Raw genomic sequence first — 16,187 nt, 5'->3', positions numbered from 1 at the left:
GTGGGCAGGGGCCGTGGGGTCGGGGACATTCCTGCAACGTCTGGTAGCGTCTGGTCCTGGGCCAGGGTCTCCACCCCCTTCCTCGTGCGGTCCGCTCCAGCGGCGGCCGCTCCTCGGGCCGGTTCTCTGGGGCCCCGCGCGCTCACAGTGGGGGCTGACCGCCGGCAGCTCACAGGGGGCCCGTGTGGCCCCTCTGGATGTCCCGCCGACAGCAGCTCCGGCCCCACTTCTGACCCGAGTCACTTGGTCGAACGAAAGGTTTGCTCGCCCGGATGCGCTGCCACTTCTCTGGTTTCCGCACCTGGGTGTTTTCATTCCTTCCGCAGCTTTGCAGTGTGTGTTCTTTTTCTAGTTCCTTCGGGTGGACGGTGAGGCATCGAGAGCTTCTGGATCGCAGACATTTGCGGTTATCCGATGTCCCCGTGACACTGCCCCTCTGAAGGCTGGGCGTGCTGTGTTTCGTCTCAAGGTGCCTCCTAATTTCGCTCGCGATTCCTTCTTGGACCCCTTGCCTGTCGAGTGGCTTAACTTAACCATGTATTTGTTACTGTTGTTCCATGTAACGTGACACATTGTTGCAGCGAAACCCGTTAGTAAGTAACACCCAGCTTCCCTCCCTGTGGTCAGGGAAGGTGCTTGGCACCATCTGCGTGGTTTTCATTTCTGTGCACGGGTCTTGTGGTCCCCGGCAGGTGCAGAGGTGCGTGTTCTGCGGGCGGGGGGCGGCACATAGGAGAGGATGTGACAGATGAGGCGTAAGGTGGCAGCCCGAGAAGCCACCACTCCCTTTGAGGATCCGAATGTCACCGATGCCTCCCCCTTCCCCAAACGCACCCGTGTCGCCGCGGGGAAGCGCCGTGAGCAGCAAGTCCACGCCCGCACCTTCCTCCTGAGCTGCAGCAGACGTGGGAGTCCGGGGAAATCCGCATTTGGGGTCGAGCTTTACTAAGATGGCATGGTCTCACGTGAACTTCTGCACCTTGCTCTTTCACCCCGTGTTGAGGGGCGCCCACGGCCCTGTCGGGGCTGTGGTCCTTGTCCCACTGCTATCATGTCTCAGCCTGGGCCCACCCTCCTGTGGGTGGACTTTTGAGCAGCTTGCACCCTTTGGCTCATCTCCGGATTTCTCCGTTCTGCCCAGCAGCACCCAGGACAATGTCCAGTGAGACCACAGCATGCGTGGCCCCCCGCTCGGCCTCCCCCTCCCCCCCAACCCCAGCCTGGCTATGGATGACGGACAGAGCTCCAGACAGGCCCCACTCATCCCTGGGCCTTCTTGTCCCCCCAGGCACTGGGACTGCGCTTCTGTCCCCTCAGCCAGAAACAGGCTGCAGGGACACTAAGGCCCACGTCTGGGGTCCCAAGATGTCAGTGGGTAAAGCCACCCAGGCCTGCCCGCACTGGACAACTCCCCCACCCCTGCCCAGCTTCCGGTGCCCCAAGGGCACTCCCCTTTCCCCGCCACAGGGCTCACCAGCCTCTCCTGCTGGGCCAGGAAGAAAAGGCCACCCAGGCAGCCGGTGCACAGCTGGAGGGGGGCCCTGTAGGCCCGGGAGCCCAGGGCCACCCTCCCCGGGCCTCCCGGAGCTGCGGTCTGGAGCCAGCCGGGCCTTCAGCCCTGGTCCCTCCCGAGGCCCCTGGCTCGACAGCTGGCTCCCTGCCCCAGGCACACCCACGCGAGGTGACAGGGTGGCACATGTGTCTCCTGGCCCTGGTGACACTTCACAGAACAGTTCTCCCGCCGAAGCCAACTTGGAAAATTCCAGGGACAGGGAAATTTACCGTGAGGTGGGAACAGCCGGGTCTTGGCTGGGAACAGAGCCCCGCCCACGTGGGGAAGACGGGCCAGGCGTGAAGGAGGGACTCAGCAGGCCCGGCGTGAGGGAGTCCTTTAATAGAGACGGGCAGACAGGGGACACGACTCGGAGGCTCCTCCTCCCCCACCTGGCTTGGCCCCAGGGTGGGCACGGGAGAGGCAGGTGTAAAAAACACGGCGGCACGGATTCTTCACTTTCACATAAAAGGGGACCTCGGAGGAGCCACCCGCTGGAGAATGCGCACACGGAGCGGAGCTGCAGCGCCCACCCCCCGCCGTCCGCACCCAGGCAGGGCCGGGAGCCCGCGGGGTCCCTGGCAGCCCAGGAGGGACTGGCCGTCCACACCTCCTAGTGTTCCTACGCTATGTACATCATTGTGCTTTAGAGCGCCCCACCCTGCAGCCTTGGCCTGAAGCCGCGGGTGGGAAGAGGGGGTCCCGCTCCCACCGCGAGCGCAGACTCTGGACAGAGCAGCCCGGCTCCTCGCCAGTGAGCCAAGGGGTTGTTGAAACAGAAGGGTCAACGCTGGACAAGATGCAGGCTGGTGGGAGCAGGCAGGGCTGGAGGGACCAGGGGCGAGGCGCAAAGTCGGGGTAGCAGGGGTGTATGGACGGGGCAAAGCTGGGCTGGGGGGGCGGGGCTGAGCATCTCATCAAACACCATTCTGCAGCAGAGTGGGGGTCAGGGGGTCCACGCGCAGCCCCCTCCCCCCCAGCGCAGCTGCCTCTAGTGCCGGGGGGCCGGGGGGCCGGGGCGGACGCAGGTGGGGGGGCGGGGCACGGTGACATCTGCGGGCGTGTCCCCGCCGGCTGGGTGGGGTCTACAGGATCAGTTGTTCTCGAAGAGAGAGAGCAGGTCGTCATTGTTGTTTGTGGGGAGGTCAGGTGGGCCCAGGTAGGACAGCAGTTCCTCGGGGTTGGTCAGCTCTGGGAGCAGCTGGGGACAAAGCAAAGCCATCAGCAGCTCTGGCCTCAGACCCACCACACCCCTGCTCGGGACCCTGACCCTCAGCCTGCACGGGGCCTCTCCCTGCCGAAGGCTCTCTTTGGCCACGAATCACTCCACTCAAGTTGTCCAAGGCCAGCCCGGGACACGCGGTGCTGGCATGCCCAGGGCAGCGCGGGCCCCCGGTGCGAGCAGGGCAAATGCAGAAGGCGGGATGTCCAGCGTCCGCGACGCGCTGCTTTTGAGCTGCTCTAACTTTTCTCATGATGGACGTCAGGGAGTTTGGTTTATGTGGGTCGACGAAGGTTACCTGCGTCTTACACGCTGAGTTTGGCTCACACAGCAAGGTGAGTCAGACAGGTCAGCCCACACCCCGAGCCGCTGTAGTCAGCTCCAAGCCCCGTCTTCTTGGGCGCTCAGCACAGGCCCCCAGAGCCAACCCCGCGGCTACGGCAGGTACCCGGCACTCATCATCGCGAGAGCTGATGCTATCTGACCAGCTCTCCTGGCTCTGGAAGTCACTGGGGCGTCAGCGTTCTCCCTTCTAGGAAGCGTGTGGACCCTGGAGACGATGCACACGCCGTCCCCAGCCCCAGCTCCCACGTGCTCCCCAGCATGGGGCCCGTACTCACGTCCAGGGCCGGTTCCGGGGCCTCCCCCGCCCCAGACATGGGGGGCCCCATCACGCCTGTGGCCGCGCTGAAGGCCAGCTCGCCGATTGGGCCCGAGCTCACTGGGCCCAGGGGCTGCCGGGATGCTGGGGGAGGGTTTGGATGGTGCAGCTGGGGCCCCGGGGGCCCCCCAAGGCTGGGGGCGTGCAGCCCCTGTGGACCGGGGTTGTGGGCCGGGTCCAGGTGACCCGCTGGTGCCATCTGAGGAAGGAGAGAAGAACCAGGTCAAATGGACCTGGGCCCCCCCTCCCCGGGAGCCGGCCCCCCGACCCTCCGCCGGCACTGACCTGGCCTGGGAGGCAGGGGGCAGCCTTCTCTGGTGTCAGGAGGCTGCTGGGAAGGTCGGACTGGTAGGAGCTGGGGGGCGGCCCCGCGGTGAACTCAGGAAGGGCCGGGGTGCTGGGTGTGGTAGGCGGGAAGGAGTCAGGGAAGGTCCCGGGTCCCAGGAAGCTGGAACCTGAGAGCAGAGCCAGTCCTGGGTGAGGCCTGGGGGCTCGCACTTGGCAGACTGGCCCAGGGAGGGGGGACTCCCAGCGCTCTCCGGCACATAGCGCCGGACCTTATGGAGAAGGGCATGTCTTTTCACCATGGCCAGGGGAACCGGCCTCGCAACGTTGCTCTGGGACCCGCCTCACCCAGACACACCCACAGGTGGGATCAGACAGGGCCAGGCCCCGGAAGCGTGCCGACAGAAGGCCCCTGCTCCCCAGCGCCGGGGAGGGTGGGCCCAGCTACTGCCCACCCCACAGCCGCGTCCCCAAGCAGGCCCCCCAGGTACAGGACCCGCGCGATGACACTTCACCGGTCTGAAGAGGACGGACCGCTTGCCTGCGGCCGCCCTACTCACCCTGCCCGGGGTAGTCGCCGGGGGCCGGAGCCGAGGGGGGCTGCAGGGGGGCGAAGGGGGCAGCCCCGGGGCCCAGGGCCGCGATCATCTCCATGACGCTGGGCATGAGCACGTGTGCGGGGCTCACGGTGCGGCAGCGTTTGAGCACGGGCCCGTCGGGCTCCTCCTTGACGTGCACATCGGGCTTCACGGGCACTGGCTTCCAGCTGCACGTGGGGTCGATGGTGATCTCCTCGAAATCGGAGCTGCACGGGACACGTGGGCTGCTCACCAGCCGTCCTGCCGCCTCCCCCGGCCCCACGGGGTGGCTGTGGTTCCGGCCGCGGCAGAGCAGGGCGCGTCTCCCAGCCGTTCTGGGGCTGCCCGCTGCTGACCACGGACCGGGGTGACAGGAAGACACTTACTTCTGAATGTAAATGAGGATTCCCAGCATGTACTGATCCACCTCCAGCCCCTCCAGCAACGCCGTCTTGCTGTTGAAAACCAAGGGGATGGGGCTTGGAGGCCTGTCACCTCTCCGTTCCGTCACTGAGCCCGAGGCCACCCGTGGGAGGTGACCGGTCATGAAGGAGACTGTGTGAGGTGACCCCGTGTATGACGCCTCTGCCCTGAGCCACAGCGTCCTCGTCTGTGCCGTGACCCCCTGGACCTGACTTGGGTTTTTCTCGGTGCTGTGGGCTGGGGGGTGGGGGTGGGTTCTGCCCCGGGCCCCCATGAGGACCTTCTCGGGGATACTCACTTGCACACGGGGCACCTCCAGGTCCCCCGCTCACAGTTGAGCTGTAGGTAGGACTCCAGGTCGAAGCACTGTGGGGAGCACGAGAGATGGCTTCTCACGGAGGGGCCGGGGGCGACCTGGCCGCACCCCACGATCAAGCCACGTGCGTCTGGGCTGATCTGCTCGCGTGTTGAGAAGCCACGCGTGCCAGGCTTCCGCTGGGGCGCCCCTTCTAACAGATGCACCCTGGGGACAGCCCACACGGTCCTCACTGGGACCGGGATGCCACGCGGCCAGAGAATTGGGCATCTGTGCTGGTGAGGGCCCACGTCTAGGACACGGTGTCCCAGAAGACACCGCGGCAGAGCCGCAAGAACACGGAAGACCAAAGCTCGTCCGCGCACGGGATCTCTGAGCGGCCGCTCCTGGGGCGGGAGGACCGCATCTGCGGCCTCGTCGCCTTTCGAGATGAGAGCCCGGGAATGCAGGGGAGTGGCAACTGTCCTCGGAGACGGGGGAGGGCGTGGGGAGCCTGGTTACCAACACCACCAGACGGCCGACAGGAGTCCCGGCAGAGCTCCGCGGGGACCACCCACCTGGATGTGGCGGCAGTCGTGCCCACGGGCGGGGAGCTGGATCCTGCGGAAGGTGATGGGGCACTTGAGGGACACCTTGATGGCCGTCTGCTCCACCCCGTCCTCGCCGTTGGGCCCGGGAATGGTGCCGCTGCTGAAGTTGCGCTTTACTGGTGTCGACAAGGGAGAGGACCGGCCTGAGGGGCCTGCCGGCACCACAGCTCCGAGGCAGCGTGCGGGGCTCGCCGCTGTCCCCCGACCCTCCTTGCCCGGGGCCCCCATCACAGAGGAGGCAGCCTCACTGGACATGGGGACGTGCCGGGTGGCGGCCGGGGCCACTCACTCTTGGTGATGCAGTGCTCGGCGGGCAGGAGGCGCTTCTTGAGAAGACCCTGCAGCACCGAGCGGACGGACGGCCGGTGTACGAGCTGCAGCACGAAGAGGTGGGACTGCGGTGGGAGGAGCCGGTCAGGGGCTGCGGCCTGGGGGCCCCCCCCCCCCCGGGGCGCCCCCCCCCCCCCCCCCCCCCGATGCCAAGGCTGGCCCACGCCCACCCGGGGAGCCCACCGGCATCCGAGAGCCCCCGGCCTGTGTCCGGCCCGCGGCATCCCCGTGATCCCCCAGAGCCGGCCGGGGCGGGCCCGGCTACCTCTCCTCGCCCCGCTCTGCCTGGGGCCCCGGTGACTCCCAGCAAGGCTTCGGGGACAGGCAGCCCGGGGGGCTCCCGAGCCTCCTCGCGGGAAGACGGGCTCAGCTGCTTTCCGGCACCGGGCCCGCACGAGCGCCCCGTCTAGTTAAGCGGGGAGGCTGCTGCCAACTGTGGGGCCAGGAGAACAGACGGAGGACGGGCCGGGGCGGGGGGCGCGTGCGGCCCCGTGGGGGGCACTCACGCAGCAGCAGGCCGTGACCGTGATCTGGATGGTGTTGCGGCCCGGCTGACACACGTGCTTCAGGTACAGGGGCTTGTGGGACGTCTTGTTGTCGCCGCGCTCGATGGTCAGCGGGGTGGCGTTGACGCTGACCTGCACCGAGGCTGGCCAGTTGGTGTTCATCTGCCGGTCCTCGTGGTGGTAACACTTGAACTGGAGCTCCAGGTCAGGCCTGCGCAGGGCGGGCGGGCGCTGAGGACGGGCCGGGGCGCGGGCGGGGGGCACACGCCGGGCCGGGCGTCTGCTCACCTCAGCATCAGGGTCTTGTAGACAGAGTCGCGGAGCTGGAAGGCGTGGTTGCTCACGGCCAGGTTGTGCTGCAGGCGGAAGGGCTCCAGGACCACCCCGTCGCGCACAGGGAAAGTCAGCCGCAGCTCGTCACAGGGGCCGCTGCCTGGGAGCGGGCCGCGCTGGTGTGAGCCGGCAGCTGGTACAGAGGACACGGGGCTGGATGGCCCGCGCCGCCCCCCCACCCACCCCCACCCCATCCCAGGGATGCGGGCCGCGGAGCACGGCTCCTCCTCCCCCGTCTCCCCTGGGGCCCCTAGGGCCCCGGGCCCAGCCGTCACCTCCAACGGGAACAGGATCTTGGTGTCCCACTGTTCCGTCCTGCCTCAGTCACCTGGCCAAGGGTCCCCTAAATTATGACTGGAGAACATGCCCCCGACCCAAAAAGAGGGTGCCGCTGGTGCTTTCAGAAGGGGTGGGAGGCTGAGGAGGTGTGAACGGACCACCTGCCATCATCCCAGCGCTTGAGCTAGGTTTTTAGGACCCTGGCTTCTGCTGTGGCGGACTCCCCCAGAGCAAGGGTTCCCAAGCAGGAGTGGACCTCAGGGGATTCATAAACCCCCTGAAATGATACACAAAGTTCTGTGCACATACGTATTTTTCTAGAGAGAAGATCCACACCTTGAAAGATCCGCCCACAGGTCTAGGAGTAGGAGGAAGCTGCGGGCTCCCCAACCCCCACGTTCCCTGTAGGACTCTGGGGTCCTGGGCCCTAGCCCAACCATCCTGAGAGCAGATGACACTCACCGGGGGGTGACGGGTGCAAGGAGCTCACACTGGGCTTGAGGTCGGGCAGGAAAGGAGACTTGACCTCCTGGCTGGTGGACATGTAGGGGACGCTGCTGCCGGGGGTCATGGGCGGCGTGGGGCTCCCCGGCAGTGGGGAGCTGGGGTAGCCAGGGATGGAACGGGTGGGCTGTGGGGTCGAGCAAACAGTCAAGGCGGAATGGTGGTGGGTGGGGTTTGTTCTTGGGAGCACCCGGGACCGGTCAGGACAGAATCGGGCAGGGGGCAGCCCTGGGGGGGGGGGGTTCTGGCTGGCCACCCGCACTTCCTCCTGCTCGGGCGCCCTCTCTCCACGTGCCCGCCCTGGGAGCCCCCCGCCCGTCTGCCCGTACCCCACTCAGGCCAGGCTGGCTGTAGCTGATGCTCCCCCCGCTGAAGCTGGTGCCCTGCCCGTTGAACTGCTCTGCGGGCTGCAGGAGAGAAAACTGCGTGTGCCCAGGGCCCCCGCCTGCCCCCCGCCCAGCCCCTGCGCTTGACCCAAGGAAGGGGCTGGGGGCAGGGCGCCCACGGCACACACGGGCACTGGCCTCTAGTCTCTTTTTTGGATGATTTCTACATTCTGCAAATAATCGACAGGGAGCATGCAGTGCTTTCATAATTTACAAAATTACTACTCCAGGAAAAGAGATGACACCCCCCTGCCCCCTGTTTAGAAGGGGTTATGGGAGAGCCAGATAGAGGCCGAAAAAACACACCCCCTCCTCCCCTCATGCCCCCGATGGGCCTATCCCCAGCAGGCAGAGGGAATATGGTCACCCTGCCCTAAAGGACATTCGAGTGGCTTGGGTGCCTGCCCACCTCCTCCCCAGCCAATTTCCAAGCAGACACACAAATCTCATAGAAGGTCCTTTCAGAACCAGATCCCCGCACTGGTGAGGACCCCTGCGGAGCTCCAGGCTGCCTGGTCACCCTCCGTGCACCCGGGCCCACTCCCTAGTCAGCCCGGGCGAGGCCCATGTGTCTGGAGGCGGCCAGCACGGGGCCCAGCGGGGGCTGCAGCAGCCGGAGGGGCCAATCCTACCTTGTAGTGCAGTCCTGCAGGGCCAGAGGCAGGCAGGGCCTGGCCCATGCCCTGCTGCAAGGGCAGCCGGTGCCCGGGGTAGGAGGAGGGGGCGGGAGGCTGCCCGGTGCCAGGCACATACTGGGTGGCACTAGGCCCATACTGGCCTCCCGGCAGGAACTGCTGCCCTGGGTAAACCTGAAGGAGAGAGAGGCACAGTCAGGGCAATGGGTGTCGGGGAGGCCAGCTCCCAGGGGGGTGCGGCGCCCACCCCGTCAGGCCCGGCCGGTTCTCACACGGGATGCCCGAGCTCGCTGCGGCTCTGGATGCGGCTCGGGACGAGGGAGGCCCGGACACTCACCTCGCTGGAGTAGGCTCTCTTGACCCCCTGTCGGGGCAGTGGCTGGGCCTGGGGGGGCCCAGGGTACCCGTGGTGGGGCAGGCGCTGCCCTGCATACAGGGGTGCCATGCCCGCTGCCCGGGTGGGATTCATGCCCATGGGGCTCATGCCAGAGGGGCCCAGCAGCCCTCCCACGCCGGCAGGGGTCATGCTGCTGGGGACGCTGGGCCCCCGGGGACCTCCGTGCTGCAGGAACTGGCTGTTAAAAGCCTGCCCGGCCCCCATCTAGGGAGAGAAGACAGGAGCCATTCAGGCCACGCCCCCTACCCTGTGGGTGCCCCCCAGGGACCCCCTCAGCGCCTCGCCCCTCCCCCATCTCATCTCACTACACGCCCGTCCCCAGACCCCAACCCCAGCTGCCCAGCTGGTCCCTGCCTTCCAGACCAGCACACGTGGGCGGCACGGGAGGAGCGGCCGGGCCTCACCGCTCCGTACTGGCTCAGCTCCTGGCTCTGCTTCTCCTGGAGGGCGGCCACGGTGGCCGTGGCCGTGGCCGTGGCGGTGGCCGCGGCAGCAGCCACCGCGGCCGCCGCTGCCGCCTGAGTGAAATCGGTGGAGGGTCGTGTGGCGTGTGAGGGCAGACCCAGGCCCCCGGGCACCCCTGGGCCGCCCGCATACCTGCGAGAGACACACAGGGCCGGGTCACAAGTGCCTCCTGCCTGTTACCCGGGGCGGGGGGGTGGCACACGGCCCTTACTGGGGCCCCTTCGTGTCTACACGCCCCCGTCACAGCCCGCGGGAGGAGCAGAGACGCGACATTCAACAGACCGGTCCGCACAGGCCTGGGCGCCTGCCAAGCCGGAGCACTGCCCCTGGAGGGCTCCTGCTTACCCAGTAGTGAAGCCGGGGCCCCCGGGGTAGCCCCCGCGGCTGTACACCCCCTGCTGCACGAAGCCCTTGGGGGTGGCACCCTCTCCAAATGCCTGCTGTCCGAGGCACTGCGGGGAGTTCAGGGCAGAGCCGCTGCCGGCCATGCCAGGCATCACGGAGCTGCCAGGGGGGCTCCCTGCAGGGCCCATGGGGCTCCCCAAAACCTACGGGAAGCAAGAACCGCCAGTGAGCACCATCCAAACAACTTACTTCAAGCAGTTGCTCCAAGGAGAGGCCTGGGGTGGGGGGGTGGGGGGCAGAGGTGAGGGGAGGAGAGGAAGCGAGCAGGGGTGGGGCACAGGGCGGGGGCGGCGTGGAGGCCAAAAGACTCCATTTCTCTCTGAGGTCCAGGGGGGCCCTGGCGGCTCTCAGGGGTGGGCCCAGGTGTGGGCTCACCTGGCTCTGGGCCGCGTTGCCGACGCCCCACACGGTCGTGACCACCGACAGCGATCCCGCGGGCTGAGTGGCGCTCTGCTGCCAAGGCACCGCCTCATAAGCAAATGGACCATCACTGCGAGCAGAGAGGTGGGCGGGGAGGCCCAGGTCAGGAGACCCCCGCCCGGAAGGCTGAGCACCAGGAGCAGAGAGGTCCCGCTCTGCCACCCCGCCCGCACCCACGCGGCCTGAGGAGGGAGGGCGGCAGGAGCCCCACTCACCCGTGTGGCGCGGGGGGCAGGGCGGGTTTCACAGGGTGCATGGGGTTCATTGGCTTCGGCGCAGCCTAAAGGCCAGGTCTGTGGGTGGCAGGCAGTGGCCCTCACTGCTGGTGGTGTGGAACTCAGCTGCTCTGGCTGTGGGGACAGGAGGGAGGCCATCAGCGGAGAAGCAGCTGGGGGCTGTCAGCAGGCTGCGGGGGGGCCCTGAGCACCAGGCCCCCCTTGCTCTGCGCCGACTGATGGAGGGCAGAGAGACACCAGCGTCTGAGGGCCACCTCACCCCGCACTGCCCACCCCGGCAAACTTCTGCCCTCCTCACCCCCAAACCCCAGCCTGGAAGCCAGCATTAACCCTTTCTGGCCAGGCCCTGCCGCTCAGAGCCCCTGGAACGGCTCTGGGAGCAGGCTTTCTGAACCCAAATACCTTCCATGCTCCCCCTCCTGCACGAAGGCCTGGATAAACGGCAGGGAGCATCCAGGACCTGATTGCCAGAATCCCCCAAGAAAGCCCCAGGGTGGAGGGAGCCGGGAGGAGGACGGAGAGGAGCAGCCGGGGGGCACTGAGGCTTGCCGCTGTAGAGGGGGCACTAGTCACCAGGGGTGAGAAAGCTCAGCTGCCCTCTGCCCTGGCCTGGGGGAGGGGAGGGCAGGCCGCCTGCTGCAGCAAGTCTGCCGAGGGCGGCTCTGGGCGAGGGGGGCCACCTGGGACTGACGCGGGCACAGGGCCAGGCGGGCAGCCCTGACCCCCACACAGAGTTCCCCAAAGGGGAGGGATGCACACACGGAGCCACGGGCGGAGGGTCGGCAGGTGCCCGTGGACATGGCAAAGGGCCAACGGAACACAGCAGCAGGACTGGTGAATGCTCGCGGGACCCGTGTTCCCATGCCCTGGGACTTCTCCTACCCCGTGAGGCTCGCTCTCTCCCGTTTACTGTCTCCGGAAATCCAGCGAGGGGGGGCCAGGCCACTTGTGTCCTCAGAACCCCCAAAAGAGGGGCGCCTGGGTGGCTCAGTTGTTAAGCGTCTGCCTTCGGCTCAGGTCATGATCCCAGGGTCCTGGGATCGAGCCCCACATCAGGCTCCCTGCTCCGCAGGAAGCCTGCTTCTCCCTCTCCCACTCCCCCTGCTTGTGTTCCTACTCTCGCTCTCTCTCTCTGTCAAATAAATAAATAAAATCTTTAAAAAAAAAAAAAAGAAAAAAGAAAAAAGAACCCCCAAAAGCAAGCCCGAGCCCTTGCTGGCACCACTGGGGCTACCTTCCACACCTGCTTCTGCCTGGCCTAACCGCAGACGCATGCTGGTGATGGCTCGCGGCGGGTGCCCTGGAGGTCCTGGATGGGGAGGCCGCACCCCGCCCTCGGGGCATCGAGGTTCTGTCCTGGAGCACCACTGCCTTTTCGGAGCTGTGAGGCCTCTCTCTCTCTCTCACACACACACACACAGACACGTCACCTGGGGCAAGCTCAGCTCTGGTGGTTCAGATCTGCCACCTCAGCACTCACGGGGCATCCCTCTGGCCCAGGAGCAAAAAAGTGACTCCAGCACCCACCCAACCCCGAGACTCACATTCCTGAGAGCTGCCCAGGTGCCTCAAGATGATCATGTCCTCTGGCAATACAGTCCTGGAGGAGAGTGGGGGGGCGGCCCTCAGCAGGGACCCAGAGCAGGGAAGGGGTACAGTGGGGACTGCGAGCCGCAGCCTCCCGCCCCAGAGCACTGAGGTAAGTGGGTCCCGGAGTTGCAGCCCGGCTGGGGCTGGGGCTGGGGCTGGGCAGGAGGGGGAGGGAGAGACAGTCGGGCTTGCCTACCCACAGCTGGCTCTGCTTCCCTTCCCCGCCAGACCAGGTCCCGCTCAGGAAACAGGGGCCAGAAAAAACCGGGGTCAGTGGGTCCAGAAGGCTCCGGGCCCCTGGAATCTGGGCAGAGGCAGGCGTGGGAGCCAGGCCCACACAGCCAGGGAGGGGAAGGCTGGTGTCCCCGTCCTTACTGTCCAACTCCAGGATGGGGACAGGAGAGGCGGGTATGGACGGACAGACCTGCCAACGGGCCAGTGGAACAGACCAGAGAACCAGCTGATCTCTGACAAAGGTACAAAAAACACGCACTGGAGGAAACCTGGCATTTCAACAAGAGATGCTAGAGTCGCTGAACTCCCGCAAGAACAAAACAAAACAAAACTAATCTTCACACCTTGTACAGAAATTAAGTCGAAACGTGCCACAAATTCAAACGTACAGCACAAAGCTATAAACCCTTTGGAGGAGACCCCTGGGAGCAAATCTTCGGGATCTAGAGCCAAGAGTCCTTACACAATATACCGAGAGCACAGTCCTTAAAAGGGAAAACTGAGAACTCTGTGGAAGGCTCGGGGACAGGATGAAACTACAGCCTGGGAGCTGCGTTTGCGAGGCACTGTCCCTGACAAAGGACTAGTATCTAGAATATATAAAGAATTCTCAAAACTCAAAAGAAAAAAAACATCCCGCCCAGAAACTGGGCAGGAGACAGACATTTCACCGACGAGCTGGTACGGAAGGCAAGTCGGCGCACGGAGAGGGGTCCAACATCACGGCCATCAGGCAAGGGCGGCACGAAGCTGCACGGAGCCCTGGCCACACCCCCTCGGTGCCCAAGGCCAAGTGAGGAGAACCTGGATCTCGTCCCCACTGCGGCTGGGAACAGAACGGGGAGCAGCCACCACGCGACCCAGCGGCGGCACTCCTGAACATTCATCTCCGGGAAATGTAAACGTCCGTTCACATAAGAATCTCTGTGTGCATGTCTCCAGCAGCCTTCCCGGGCACGGCTCAAGGCCGGCCCCACGGCTGGGGACTGAACCCACCGGAGGGCACCCACAGCCCCGGGGGCACGAGGAGGAGGCAGCAGCCTGCAGGGATCTCGGGGGACGTGCTGCGTGGGAAATGCCAGTCCCCAGAGGTTCCACACGGTAGGATTCCCTTTATGTAACACTCCTGAAATGACGGAATCCCAGAAATGGAGAGCAGAGCGTGGCTGCCAGGTAGGGAGGAGGGAGACAGGTGTGAGCAGAAGCCGGGGAGGGCAGTATCTGTAACTTGACTGTTGCCACCGCGCCTCCTGCTGTGACGTGTCCTAGAGCTTTGTGAGATGTCACCAGTAGGGAAGCCGTGCAAAGGACACAAGAGGTATTTCTTACAGGTGACGTGAATCTGTAATTCCCTCAAAATTAAAGTTTAGCAAAAAAGCCCCACCACTGTCAGCCAGCCCTCTCCACAGAGATGCCCGCGGCAACCCTTCCCCACCCCCAAGCTGGTTGGGTTGAGTTGGCCAGGCCCGCTCTGGTCCCAGAAGCAAAGGCCGGAGTCCTCGGGCCAGAGGTGCTTCCCCAGCTCCAGTACATCAGACTCACCTGGAGGCCTGGAGCCGGGAGAGTTTGTGGGTGAGCATGCTGCTGATAAGGCACCCCAGTTTGAGAGCTGGGGATGCGGGGGCAGGGCAGGGCCTCTGTGGAGGCTACTGGTCTGGGGCCCCGGCAGACTCCGACATCACATGGGTCGGGGAATTCCACCCCCAAGACTTCTCTTCTGTGGACGAGACCACAGACGTTTCCAGTTCCCCCTGAGCCGACTGCTTGCGTGTGTGTGTGTGTGTGTGTGTGTGTGTGACTTCCTGCCAAACTACGTCTGGTCTCCTCCCTGAGAACACCCACACGCTCCAAGGTGGGTACCCCATGACCCTCTGCTCCCGACAAAGGGAGAGTGGAGCTCTGAGTGCAGCCCCTCCTCCCACTTCCTGGCCTGGAGGGCAGCTGGGGAAGCCCAGGGTGTGTGTGTGTGTGTGTGTGTGTGTGTGCGTGTGTGTGAGTGCAAGGAGGCCTGAGCAGGGCCCTGGCGGCTTTTGCCGGCCAGAGGCTCTCCTGTGCACAGCTCCAGCAGGAAGCCAGGACCCCTGGGCAGCACCGCCCTGGCATGCAGTCAGCCTAGAAGGCCCCACAGCTTTCTGTAGGTCAGGTCCCATCTTCCTCCAGAACACTCACTACTCAGACCAGCCGCACCCAGTCTCCCGCGGGCCAACCAAAGGCAGACGTTAATGTGGGTCACCCCTCTCCACCTCCACTCCGTCCCTGCTGCCTGGTCACCCAGGAGCAGGACACCCATGACAAGCCACCTGATCTCAGGAGGACAGGCCTGCTCCGTGGTCCCAGAGCAGGCAGCCCGTGGTTCCAGGGAGAGTCTCCAACCGAAGGGACACGGGAGTCCCCCAGGCTCAGAGAAGGTACAAATGATGGCTCCAGGGAGGCAGGACGACTCAAGGCGGGCACTCACATGCTCAGGTGACTGCAAGTCCGCAGCTCTCCTCGAGAGGCCACAACACCGACCAGGGGAAGTGCTAGCACTCATCCAAAACCCCCGGGGATGAGACGCTTCAGGGAACAGCTAAAGCATTTCACTGCCCTGAGCCTCAGTTTACAACGTGCACAATGGGTACGCGGTGACCATCCTGGGACTGAGCAAAGGGGGGGGACACATGCCCGCCTTTATGCTCTCAGCCCTGACCCCTGTGGTGGAGGCAGCTACGAGTGGACACTTCATGGGGAGGCCTGGCTGCCTGTCCTTCGTTACCTTCCTCCTCCCTGACTTCTACTCCCAGCCTGTAACCAGCCCCTGGGCATGACAAGTCCTCGGGGCCAGTACCCTCGGGTGAGGCTAAGACTCCCTCTGGGATCCTGCTACCCGTCTCAAGCCTCTTCAACAGAACCCCTCTGGCTCTAGCACGCCAGGATTTGGTGGGTGAGTCTGTGTTCGCCCTCTCTGCATCCACCACCGTCTTACAGATCAAGTCACATGTTCTGTGTATGTCCCTGTAAAATATTCTCAGATAACACAACCGACTTACAGACGGGGCCACGGATGTTCTGCAACTATCAGGAAGAGAGCAGGGCAGGGGTGGGAGCAGGATGGCGGGGAGCAGGGCAGGAGGGAAGCAAGTGGCGGGGGGGGGGGGGGGGGGGGAGCACGGCAGGGAGAGGGCAAGTCAGGGGGCGGTAAGGGGGAGCAGGGCAGTGGGGAGAGGGGACCAGGGCAGGAAGGGAGCGGCTCATGAGCGGGAGAAGGGAGGATGGCTGGCAACAGCTCAGAAGGAGAAAGAGGAGGATGAAGGGAGCAGGGGACCTCCCGCCTGAGCGTCAGTACGTCCGGTTGGGCAAAGGGTGTCCCCACGGAAACCACGGCCAGAGGCTGAAAGGTCAGCCAGCGTCGCCGCCCCCGGGGCAGACCCGCGCGGGTCCCACATCGCCGTGCCGGTGGGCGCGCACGGCCCGGAGCCAGCCCGGAAGGCGAGCCCGCCGGCCAGAGCGCGGCGTGGAGGCGTCGGAGCCCGGTGGGGCGAGGGCCCGGGTCATCATCCTCCTCGCTCAGGAGGTCGCCGGGGCCGCGCACACCCCTCGGGCGCTCCGCCGGCTTCCGGCCGCCCCAACAAAGGCTCAGGTAAGGGTCGCCCCGCGCGCGCGGGGCCGGTGGGCCCGAGAGCACGACGCACACGCGGCAGGTGCGGCAGGGGGGCGTCGGCGCCGCCCCCAACCCGGCCCGAGCCCCGCGGAGGCGCCGCAGCGCCGGGCCCCGGCCGCCGCACCTGCCTGCCGCGCGCACCTGCCGCACCTGCCGCCCCCGCCGCCCGCACCTGCCCGCCCGGCCCGCTCACCTCCGCC

The 16,187-nt window shown here is 65.7% G+C and overlaps 1 protein-coding gene across 6 annotated transcripts in view; it reads right to left on the bottom strand.

The window, feature by feature from the left end:
• Positions 1-1,879: 1,879 nt before the first annotated feature.
• The window catches only part of ZMIZ2 (zinc finger MIZ-type containing 2), a 15,136-nt gene continuing 828 nt past the window's right edge, over positions 1,880-16,187 (bottom strand). The window contains exons 1-19 of one of the 6 annotated variants that reach the window (XM_035026439.1): positions 12,068-12,212; positions 10,503-10,637; positions 10,243-10,357; positions 9,808-10,010; positions 9,402-9,594; positions 8,938-9,201; positions 8,598-8,774; positions 7,909-7,986; positions 7,538-7,706; positions 6,752-6,929; positions 6,464-6,674; positions 5,917-6,022; positions 5,595-5,743; positions 5,020-5,087; positions 4,685-4,753; positions 4,281-4,525; positions 3,721-3,890; positions 3,395-3,634; positions 1,880-2,753 (exon numbers count right to left, since the gene is read on the bottom strand). In XM_035026439.1, the coding sequence (XP_034882330.1) occupies positions 2,646-2,753; positions 3,395-3,634; positions 3,721-3,890; positions 4,281-4,525; positions 4,685-4,753; positions 5,020-5,087; positions 5,595-5,743; positions 5,917-6,022; positions 6,464-6,674; positions 6,752-6,929; positions 7,538-7,706; positions 7,909-7,986; positions 8,598-8,774; positions 8,938-9,201; positions 9,402-9,594; positions 9,808-10,010; positions 10,243-10,357; positions 10,503-10,552 (2,793 nt within the window). In that variant the 5' untranslated portion in view covers positions 10,553-10,637; positions 12,068-12,212 and the 3' untranslated portion in view covers positions 1,880-2,645. Of the gene's footprint in view, positions 3,635-3,720; positions 3,891-4,280; positions 4,526-4,684; positions 4,754-5,019; positions 5,088-5,594; positions 5,744-5,916; positions 6,023-6,463; positions 6,675-6,751; positions 6,930-7,537; positions 7,707-7,908; positions 7,987-8,597; positions 8,775-8,937; positions 9,202-9,401; positions 9,595-9,807; positions 10,011-10,242; positions 10,358-10,502; positions 10,638-12,067; positions 12,214-16,187 lie in introns of those variants that run through there. The other 5 variants (XM_035026441.1, XM_035026437.1, XM_035026436.1 and 2 more) reach the window with 5 other exon arrangements.

This window comes from Mirounga leonina, unplaced genomic scaffold (assembly GCF_011800145.1).
Source record: "Mirounga leonina isolate KUSES-001 unplaced genomic scaffold, KU_Mleo_1.0 Mir_199, whole genome shotgun sequence".
NCBI lineage: Eukaryota > Metazoa > Chordata > Mammalia > Carnivora > Phocidae > Mirounga > Mirounga leonina.
This window is presented reverse-complemented; position numbering and strand designations above follow the sequence as displayed.